This window comes from Mastomys coucha, unplaced genomic scaffold (assembly GCF_008632895.1).
Source record: "Mastomys coucha isolate ucsf_1 unplaced genomic scaffold, UCSF_Mcou_1 pScaffold18, whole genome shotgun sequence".
Lineage (NCBI taxonomy): Eukaryota > Metazoa > Chordata > Mammalia > Rodentia > Muridae > Mastomys > Mastomys coucha.
This window is the reverse complement of record NW_022196900.1, coordinates 107,750,808-107,761,970: the sequence shown is the minus strand read 5'-3', so window position 1 is coordinate 107,761,970 and position 11,163 is coordinate 107,750,808. Positions and strand designations below refer to the sequence as shown.

The 11,163-nt window shown below is 50.6% G+C and overlaps 1 protein-coding gene across 2 annotated transcripts in view; it reads right to left on the bottom strand.

Annotated features, from left to right (window-relative positions):
- Positions 1–760: 760 nt before the first annotated feature.
- CUNH1orf127 (chromosome unknown C1orf127 homolog) overlaps positions 761–11,163 on the bottom strand; it is a 26,437-nt gene continuing 16,034 nt past the window's right edge. The window contains exons 6-11 of one of the 2 annotated variants that reach the window (XM_031379471.1): positions 7,192–7,230; positions 5,515–5,652; positions 4,934–5,018; positions 3,765–3,961; positions 3,408–3,531; positions 761–768 (exon numbers count right to left, since the gene is read on the bottom strand). In XM_031379471.1, the coding sequence (XP_031235331.1) occupies positions 761–768; positions 3,408–3,531; positions 3,765–3,961; positions 4,934–5,018; positions 5,515–5,652; positions 7,192–7,230 (591 nt within the window). Of the gene's footprint in view, positions 769–3,407; positions 3,532–3,764; positions 3,962–4,137; positions 4,249–4,933; positions 5,134–5,514; positions 5,653–7,191; positions 7,231–11,163 lie in introns of those variants that run through there. The other variant, XR_004121187.1, reaches the window with a different exon arrangement.

Below are 11,163 nucleotides of genomic sequence, written 5' to 3'. Positions count from 1 at the left end.
AGGAGGAAGAGGAGGAGGAGGAGGAGGAGGAGGAAGAAGAGAAGGAGGAGGAGGAGGAGGAAGAGGAGGAGAAGAAGAAATCTAAATGGAAAGATCCATAATTGCAGGTACTTGGACAATTCATTCACATTCTAACTCACAAGTCACATATTGACAAGAGAAAAGCATTCAATGTGAAAATTCCTGAAGATTGGGTTTAACAAGCGCTCACTAAGTGGTGACTAAAGACTAGATGGGGAAGAAAAACTCCAGGAGACACAGCAGCTCCTGCTGTCCCGGCTTCCAGACTGCAGGGAAAGTCAGGAACTCAGCTCTCAGACTATAAAAAGAACAGAAAGCCCTAGAAACTGCAGGGGAGGTTCAGAGGAGGTGCACTGGGGACCAGGGGGGAGAGAGATTCATTCTGGCTGCTGATATGAAATTAATAAAACCAGAAAGGGAACATTCTTTCCCCGTGTAAATCTTCCCAGGGAGGGAAAAAAAAAATCTTCCTAAAATGTTTTTATTGCTGTTGCTATTTTGGTATTTTATTCATTATCTCCCTGTGAAGAACCTACCTACCCTTCAGAGGCCAGGACAAAGCCCATCTCCAGCTTGGCGCCTCCCACTGAGCCCACCTGCCCTCCCAGAGAGTCCCTAGAAGTCTCTTATCTCCCCTCACAGGCTGCTGGAGAGACCCCCATCTGGTGGCCTCTGAGCGCTTACTGCATACTGGCCCTGTAGAGCTCCAACCCTCCCTTTCAAAATCAATATCAGTGCCTCAGGAATCTGTTAAAACAAAAGCAGCCGAAACATGTAAAAACTTTTGAGAAATATTTCCATTTTTAGCAGACGGGTTAGAACGTGACCCGTCCTAACGCCCCTTCCTTGCCCCCCCCCAAAAAAAACTCATCCTGGCTTTGTCTTTGTTTCTAATTCCGAGTTTGGGGCTAGATGTGGTAGGCAGTCCCCCTTTTAATCTTTAAATATAGTTCTGAATATAATTACATTTTTATGCAGCACCGAGACATCATATCCTGGTAACAGGGCACTCTTGCACTATTAACATCTGAGTTCAATCTCCTTTCCGTCTGTCTTCTATTGAGGACAGTTAGGAAGTCTGAGATGAAAGTGATTGACATCATTTGTGAATTATGTGTATTTCCTCGTGCTGGATTTGAATGGGTTTTGCTCCTGGTGGTTTTGCACGTGTGAATACCAGGTTTTCTGGTAGCCCAGCTTTCACCAAAACCCCCACTTCAGGACCGGGGCACAGTGTCCTGTGTGGAGTTCACACGCACACACGGTGTTTACCTGGCATCCCTGTGGACGAAGGATGCAAAGCAAAGCCTTGGGCTCTCTGCTAAGGAGTCTAAGGCACTGACTGACCTGAGGAACTGGAGCCCACACAGAGATGGCAAGACACACCAAAATGGAAATGGTGCGTCCTGTCCCAGGCCTTCACCTGAGCCACCACTTTCTAGAGCAGCATTTGTGACAGACTCTGGGACTCTTATGTTCCAGGTTAGGGGAAAAGTAACTGAGGTAGGGACTAGGTAGGGTAGCTCAGTGGGGAGAGCGGTTGCCTAACATACATGAAGCCCCCGGTTGGATCCCCAGTACTTTATAAACTGGAGGTGATGGCATATGCCCGTAACCCCAGCACTTGTGGGCTAGAGGCAGAAGGACCAGAAATTCAATGTGACCTTTGACTATGTGGTAAGTTCAAGGTCAGCCTGGACCAAGTGAGTCTCTGACTATCTCACAAAACAAAACAAACAAAATCAAAACCTCTGGTACCATTCAGAGAAGTGGCAGGCACATGCCTGCCAACTCAGGACCAAGGTGGCAGAGGGAGCTTAAGACCCAGCCAAAGCCATACATTAAGACCCTGTCTCAGACGGGCGGTGGTGGCACATGCCTTTAATCCCAGCACTTGGGAGGCAGAGACAGGTGGATTTCTGAGTTCGAGGCCAGCCTGGTCTACAGAGTGAGTTCCAGGACAGCCAGGGCAACACAGAGAAACCCTGTCTTGAAAAAAAAGAAGAAGAAAAGAAAAAAAAAAAGACCCTGTCTCAGAATAAAAGTAAAGAACTAGAAGATAGGCCAGTTGGCAAAGTGGTTGCCACACAGACTACAAGGACATGAGTTCAGATCTCCAGATCCCTTTTTGGAAAGAAAAAGCTGTGGAGTGAAGAGGTGACTTTAGCACCCACACAGTAGCTCACAACTGTCTGTACTCCAGCTCCAGGGGATCAGAAATCCTCTTCTGGTCTTCATGCGCACCAGGTACACATATGATATATAGACATATATGCAAGCAAAACACCTGCACAGATAAATTAAAAAACAAACAAACAAAAGCTGGGCAGTGGTGGCACATGCCTTTTATCCCATCACTCTGGAGGCAGAGGCAGGAAAATCTCTGAGTTTCCAAGCCAGCCTAGTCTACAGAATGAGTTCCAGGATGGCCAGGGTTATACAGAGAAACCCTGTCTCAAAACAAAACAAACAAACAAGCAAAACCCCACACAAATAACTATTTTTAAAAGCCCCATGCTTCCGCATGTTCCCGTAATCCCAGCATTCGGGAAGCAGAAGCAGAAGGATCCTTAGAGTTGACTAACTGATCAGACGTGCTGAATAGGGTAAGCTCTGGGTTCAGTGAGAGACTTTGTCTCAAAAAAACAAGTTGGGGGCTGGAGAGATGGCTCAGCGGTTAAGAGCACCAACTGCTCTTCCAGAGGTCCTGAGTTCAATTCCCGACAGCCACATGGTGGCTCACAACCATCTGTAATGGGATCTGATGCCCTCTTCTGGTATGTCTGAAGAGAGTGACAGTGTACTCATATAAATAAAATAAATAAATCTTTTTAAAAAAGAGTTGAGGGCTGGTGAGATGGCTCAGCGGGTAAGAGCACTGACTGCTCTTCCAAAGTTCGTGAGTTCAAATCCCAGCAACCACATGGTGGCTCACAACCACCCATAATGAAATCTGATGCCCTCTTCTGGTATATCTGAAAACAGCTATAGTGTACTCATTTATACTAATAATAATAAATAAATCTTTAAAAAAAAAAAAAAGAGTTGAATGAGCAAGGTAGACCTTGGACATTCACCTTTGCCGTCCATGTCAGTGCACATGCACACGCTCACTCTAACCTGAGGCTGAGCGGGACAGTTGCTACGCTCCCACCTCTGCCTTCCATGCACAGCCAGGCACCTTGCCCCCATTCAGGACCCAGGCCTCTCTCTTTATCTCAGCCAGCTCCAGCAGCATGCCTGACAGAATCACTAAGCTGCCTGGATGTGGCAGCTCTCCCATCCCAAGAGATAAAATAAAAATCTGTCATAGGAGAATGAACCCAGGGCAGGAAACTCGACCTTGTGTGGCACCAGCAAGCATGCTTTTAGAATTCCGTACTTACCCACACACTGGAAAAAGTTCTCTACTGTCCAGTGCACAGGGGAGTCCATCTCTGCAAAGTCCAGGCTCAGGTCCACCCTGTAGAAAGCTTGTGTCCCTGAGGAGTCTCTGGCCTCTTGGCATGGCTGTAAGGCAGCAAGACATTGGTTATATGTGACAAGATGTACCCATGTCCTATGACTGTCCCTTTTGGGGCCACCTCCAAAACCACACTGAACCTCCAGGATCTGAACAGAGAGGCCACCTCTCAGCCATCCCCCAAAGACCTGATCTCTGCATTTCTCACTTCTGGCTTTAACTCCTAGCCTAAGCAGGAGGCCTCAGAGGGAAGGCATGGAGGTGCCCTCAGGACACTGACCTGGTCCTGAAGCAGCCTCCTGGCTGGTATGCTGACAACCACAAAGTCACTGTCCTCAGCCACCGTGAAGGTGTCAGACTGCTGCACCTGAAGGAACCTGGGACTCAGTGACTCTTCAATGGGGGATCCTCTTTTGACCAGACCCAGTCTCTGCTTGGGGATGTGAACTGAGATCTCCGATCCTGGCTGGGAAGACCCTGGAAGGACACGCGACCCAGAAAACGAGTTACAGACACAAAGGGCCTTAGCACGGCCATGACCAGCCCCACACATTATTCAACTGACTCTGACACTGGGACTTGGTCCCAAGACCATGCTTGCATGGACAAAAAAGAGAAGGGAGAAAAAGGTCACCCTGCCTGGATCCCAGAGGATGCTGTCATTTGAGAAGGTCGGTGGGAAAGCAGGTTCCAGGAGCAGGATGGCCTTTCTCTCAAAGACTGTGGTCCATGAGCCTGCCTGGCGCTCCTTCCCCTACAAGCCGCTGTTAGGAAACACAGCTCATCAGTTGTTTACACTTTAGCGAGAATTTTGTTGTGTCAGCCCTCTCACGGGGACATTCTGAGCCAGCTCTGCAGTTGCTAAATGAAAGCATTCGTCTACAAATAAAGATATTTCAAATAATACCAACAGGGCAGGAGATGTATAGGGACTTGGCAAGAACATTCCCCCAAGGCCCCCAAACTCCGCAGAGTTCTCATTCTGAAACTTATTTCATGATAAAATTCTAATCAAACCTGCAGGGTTTCTCATCTCTCATCTACCCACACAGGACAACACCCTGGGTCCATCTAACTTTGCGTAGTGAGATCTTTAGAATTTAAGTCCCCTAGAGGCCAGCAGAGTACTTCCAGAGTCCACTGGCCTCGTGGCAGTACAGAAGAGAGGATAGCTAACTAAGCCTTGCAGGATAAGACCACAGATCCTTTCACATCTTTGTCCTCAGCATCCCTAGAGCCTGCCTGGAGCCAGAGACATTCCCAGATCCCAGGTCGGCAGCCCTCGGTAGATAGACCCGTCCACAGTCGCAGTCCCCATGCCAGTCAGCACCCTGAGGCTGGGGATAAGACTGGGGTAGGGGACAAGGTGGTTAGCAGAGGGGAGAAACCAAAGGGACAGACTGTGCTTAAGTCAGAGAGGTGGGCATTAGGGGCACCCATAGGTCTTACCCAGTGGGCACGCAGCCTCGAAGGAGTAGGCATAGGAACCGCTCACCAGCCACAATGGCAGAAGTTCCAGGGAGGTATTCCACACCTGGGGGACCAGGAAGATCCTCTGTGGCCACTGTTCCTTACAGAGGCACATTCCCTCCATAAGTGACCCTCCTACCCACCCCACCTCATCTCTGAACAAAGCCCCAAGAGTCAGACTCCAGGCCAGGGCCTGTTGCTCCAGTGCAACCAGGAAATATTATTTAGCCAGGATATTTTTAGCAGGAAGCAAGCTCGGAGCAAATGTCATGTGAGCCGTCTTCTCTTACACGGCAACTTTGGGCTATTTAAAGAGATGGTAATTATGCTCCTGCCACCATGATCAGGACTCGCTGAATACATGATTGCCGGAGCCCCTCATCTGCCGAGCGGTGCACTTTACGCTAATGGGGCCCAATTTTCTAAGCCGCCTGCCTAAATCTGTCCAGTCTCACAGGTGGACACGTGAATTGGCACTTCGGGGTGACAAAGTGTTCCTTGAGGTGCCAGGCTACAGAGCCCTCCCTCAAGCCTAGCATGGCCTGCCATCCACCACTGACCTCCTGCCTCTGAAGAAGTTCTCGTCTTGGGCTCTGGATGGTGACCATGGTGGCACCAATATCCACCTCTAATCCCATCAAGCTGGCATCCTCCAGAGAAGCCACCAACTCCCCTCGAAGGGACAGCAGCCACGGTGTCTGAAGAAATAAGACAAAGTTGCAATCCAGTTGACCAGGGAGACATGGTCACTCAGGGCCAAGGAGCGTGGGTACTTGGAGGATACTCAAGAGGATAATGGGGTCATGGAGAGATCAGTAGGCCAACAGGTAGGATGGCAGCTACATAGAGACTCTGATACCCTCAATTTCAGGGCAGCAGACCTCTTATAGGGATACTTAGAGTGTGCTCCTGAGAGCAGGGCCAGCCTCTCAGGCTATGTACTGTCCAGACCAGCATGGCAGGCACCCTGTTGTCCTGGGCTCTCATTGCCACCCTGCAGTGGGACACTGGCAATTAGTGTTTTGAATAAAGATGGATGTCTGGTAATGAAAGAGGTGGAAAGAGGAACCACGCTGCAGTTCAGGGCAGTCCAGGAAGACTTCTGAACGAATGGCATGCAGGGCCTGCAAGGGGTTAGAGGGAAAGAGGGACTGGCTCATCCCAGGTGGCTGTGGGAACCTAAGACTGGGAGGGAAAACCCGTACCTGGTGCCACAGTGAATTGTGCCTGCATTCTTAACGCTTGGGGGTGTGAGGGCAACGTCTCTCCATGAGCTAAGTAACAGTTTGGGCTACATAGTAAAAACTTGTCTCTAAATAACAAAAACTGAGAGGCTGGGGTGGGGCATAGCTCAGATGGTAGATAGAATGGTTGTCTAGCACACCCTCGGTTTGATTCCCTTGAGCTGTTAAAAAAATAGACCAAAAAACCATTCATGATGGTACACACCCACTCAGTGGGTGAGGGACCCCAAGATGCTTCAGCGGGTAAGCACTTGCTGTCAGCCTAATGACTTGAGCTCAGCCACCTAGACATATGCAGAAAGAGAGACTCAATTCCCTCTTACTTAGCAGATAGAGACAGGAAGACCAAAAGTTCAAGGTCATCCTCAGCTACTTAGTGAATTCAAGGCCACAGAGACAGAGACAGAAAGAGAGACAGAGAGAGACAGAGAGAGAGACAGACAGACAGAGAGAGAGAGAGAGAGAGAGAGAGAGAGAGAGAGGTCTGAGCGTTGTAGCACACACCTTTGAAGCCAGTATTCAGGAAGCAGAGGCAAGTCAGTCTCTGTAAGACCAAGGCCAGCCTGGTCTACATAGAAAATTCAGACCAGTCAGGGCTACCTAGTGAAAATTCTGTCTCAAAACAAAAGCGAGGGTAGCGAGATGAGGGAATTCAGAGAGAGGGAAATAGACAGCTGTGTTCCACAGGAACGGGTGTCCTTGCAAAGGAGCCAGCTCCTGCCACTGGGGACCTTTCAGAGAGAATCTTAGCACAGCAGGACCCAGAGAATCCTACCCCAGCAGAATCCCACCAGGTTTCACCACTGGAGAGTCAGCTTCAGACTTCTGCATGGAGGGTGGGGGTGGGGTGGGGTGGAAGTGGGGGTGCCAGTTCTGTCAAGACCCAGACCCACGAAGGTCACTACTGTCCACAGACGATCTCCACAAAAGGGCCATGGAAGTGGCAACCTCCTGCCTCAGAGCCTGGCAGAACAATGCCCTTACTGCACCTACCTGTCCACCATCAGTCCTTGGAGGCCAGGGCCTAGAGACCTGCAGAACAGAGAGGAAGGAACATCTGTGCGCTATGGGCAAAGGTGGGTGAGCCTTTGCCTGGGCAATTGCCTCAGCAGGAGTCCAGAGAGAGAGCCGGGCTGCCCCAACTGTTTGCTCATTAAGACAAGAAAATCATTTATGTTCTGGGACTCAAGTGTCAACAGACCCAGGGAAATGTCACCTCAGCCAGGCCGTCAGGGCAGCTGGAGCACAGAGCACAGCTGGCAAGATGGAGGGGATGCGTGTGTGCTTCATGGCCCTGCTGTTTCAAGACATTGAATGAGTCCCAGGCCTCTTCCAGGTCCTCCTGCCTCATCTGACCCCAAAGCCCCCAGTTCTTCCTCATTCCCTGCAGACTGCAATAAGCAAAGATACAAGAGTGTGCTCATCCTTGGCACCATGCTTCGAATGCCCAATCATCTTGGTTGTTTTCCCCAGTGAAGAACTTTCGGTGCTAAAATAAGGATGGTCTCAGGCAACCCTGGACAGCTGGTCTCTCCCTGCACCTGAGCCTGGAGGTGTGGCCAAGGGACCTGCCTGAGCCCAGCTGTCCTCCGGTCTACATTTCCTTTACTACATTATTTATGTATTTATTATGTCAGTGTGGAGGGGGGCACACACCTGCCACAGTGTGCCTGTGCAGGGGTCCACGGACCACTTAGGGGAGTCAGCCGTTTCCACAGTGTGGCTTGGGTGGGAGTGCCTTTAACCACTGAGCATCTCGCAGCTCTCCTCTTCCCCCATCTACTGCCTCGCCCCACTCCCACTCCCTTTGCTGCAAGCATGGGTAGCGATATTGAGACACGGGACAGAACCAAGGCTAACAGAGAGCGACTCCCTCCCCTCCCCTCCACCTATAAAAGTTAAGGACACTGAGTCCAAAAAGACTAATGAGCCGACACGACTCTCCCACCTAAGGCTATACCCCTTTCCACCACATGTACAGAATCCGTTCTTCCAGGCCTGGAGACAGGTGGATGGGGTTGGGGATGTCTCCCCATTCCTCTCACTCTCAGCCTTGTCAGTGCCTTCGCTGTGCTGCCCCGGGCCTCAGAGACTCCCGCCCCATCATCGCCCACGGACTCAGCACTAGCCCGCAAGGAGCTCGTAATTTCCTCACCTTGGGGGTACTGACTTCACTCTGGGAGCGGAGAGGAAGGAATGGGGAGGACATCTGAGGTTTGGCAAGATGGTAAAGGGATTTCACAGTTCCCAGGTCAGCCACCAAAGCCTCCCTCCTGTCTCTACCCCCCTCCCCCTCCCCCACTCCGCGTGCTACTGCAACAGGGCAGCCCTGAGGGCTGGGCTTTTCCAAGAAGGGAACAATTTTGTGTAAAGAAACAAAAGGAGGTGGGATCAAGCGCACAGTCCAAACCCACCATGTCCTTTAAGTGGCCACGAGCAGACTATATTTAGGGCCGGCAGACATTCAGCAGGACCTCGGGAAGTCTTCCCTGGGAGCAATCGCTAATCACTGCATTGAGTTTACAGGTGCCCCTGGGCACACTTAACCCAGGGCAATGAATAGTTATTGCGCAGCCTCCCGCTCGGGGCTTGTGGGCACACTTAAGCAAGCTCGCAGATCGCTGTGTGCAGGGCACGGCTCGGGTACACCCTTGGGCACCCTGTGCCATCAGCAGGGAGAGGCAGAGTATTAAATATCTATGTGCCCTGTGCCCACAGCTGCATTTAGCCAAGGGCAAGGCTGGTGTAACGGCTTTAATTAAAACTTAATGCAAGTTCAAGGTGCAGCCGTGGAAGCCGCTGCAGAAGCCACCAGGAATGAATCAGTCAATTCGATGAGGTGGTGAGGTTCTGTGATGGGGGAGGGGAAACGGAGGAGCCTGGGGCACCTGAGACCCATTCTCTGCGACTCTATCCAGGGGCATGAGGCTCCTGTAGGTTCCAACACCTACACTGGGGAAGGACACTGAGGATCTGGGCAGGTCAAAAGGGACAAAGTGGGTGCTTGGCTGGCTACTAGCTCTGTTTTCCTCCGGGTTTCTGTCCAGTGTCATACGACACGGGCAACCTTGTCCCCCTAGTGGCTGCTCCTGGAATGACAGGCCAGTGTAAATAGACGTGGCCACCCCGGACTGTCAAACCCAAGCTCCGTGACTCTGCCAAGGATCTTTAAGATGAGGCCTGTGGCCTGTGACTTAGGTACAGCAACGCCCTGCCTGACGTGACCACAGCGGGACCTAAGCATCGCTCTGCTTCAAGCACTGCTCCTTAAAGTTGAGGAGTAGAGAAGTCCAGAGGCAAGATGCAGGGAGCAAGCACAGAAGTGGCATCCCAGCCTCTCAGCTCTTCACTCTCACCTCAAAGCCCAGAACAGATGGGAATGTATGCTCCTCCCCAGGCAAGGCTAACGTCCACTCGGATCTGATCATTTGGCACCAGCATAGAGTCTGGCATTCGGCACGTGCATTCGGATGCTTCTTAAATGGAGGTAGTTGTCATTAGCTGGTCTTTCCCTCCAACCGCCCCTCCTTTCCTCCTTCTTCATGTCATTAGGAAAAACTGGGCATTTGGGTCTTGGGATGTTTGGATTATTTTTGTTTATTGTGTAGGTAGATGTATATGTGTGTGTCATGGTTTGTGTGTGGCGGGCGGTCGGAGGACAAAATCATTTCTCTCCTTATATGCAGGTTCCAAAAACCAAGCTCAGGCTTGGTGGCAACCACCTTCACCCACTTGCTGGAAGGCTCTTCTTGCCCTATAGCCCAGACTGAGTTCAAACTTACAATCCTCTTGCCTCCTGAGTGTGGATTCTAGAAGAGCACCATCAAACCCTGATCTAAATTCACCATTCTGTTTAGCCACACAGTATTCCCAATATCAACGTTAAAATGTTTGGATGCTGGATGTGGTCCCGAGGCTAGTGTTCTCTCAGCACGTGTGTGGCCATAAATTAATCCCCACTATCACATAAACCAGGTGTGGTGTCACATGGGTGACCCTAGCACTTGGGAGATACAGGCAAGAGAATCAGAAGTTTGAGGTCGTCTTCTGCTACGCAGTGAGTTTGAGGCCAGCCTGAGATACATGAGACCCTGGTAGCAAAATACTTGAGCACCTTTAGTCAATGAATAAAGTGGTCAATCTTCCCCTGCTGAGGAGTCTAGGGCCTCGAACTTGCTTAGGCAAGCTCTCTACCACTGAGCTACTTTCCCAGCCCACAGTCAGCTTTTTATGATGTAATTTTGCATACAACTATAGATTTCCTGTTTCTCTTTAAAAAGCTGAAAATTCTAGCAAGGCTGGGCCGAGCTTGAGCAGCTGCTCATTGAAGGAAGGGCTTGTTCTAGCTCACCAAGGCCCCTTATACTTCATAGCCCCATTCTGCCACTACCTCCTTTGAGACCTCGGCAACTCGCATTCCTTGTCCACTCTGTAAAATGGGGCTGTAAAGAGCACCTCCTGCCTACTGTGAGATGGGTCAGCATTAGCAAAGCAGGGGCACAGGCATGGTTGAGTGGTGGAGCATTTGCCTCATAGATGCTATGTCCTGAGTTCCATCCTTAGCACCAAAATAAATAAACCACAAGGCAGAAACACTCACCACTGACACAGCAGGGTGGGTGGAAGAGAAGCTGCTCTGAGAAAATGAAAGGTTGGTTCAATCCCTTCCTCCTCTCTGTGTCTGGCACATGCATTTCTGCTGTGGGTTTGCAACCCTCCCCTGCCCCCAGCCTAGTTCCCCCAGCTCTGTTCCAGGGCTACAAAGAAACTTGAGCTCAGGGCGATACCCAGCAATGACAGCACACAGCTGGACTATGCCATAGGCCTGTGCTCTCTCCACTTGGGGAGTTACATTCTGAAATCCACTGCTCCTGACTGCTGGGGATGAAGCCTGGAACCGTGAGCTCCCCCAACCCTGATGTTTATAAATCACGACCTGACCTAGGTTAAAAAAAAAAAAAAAAA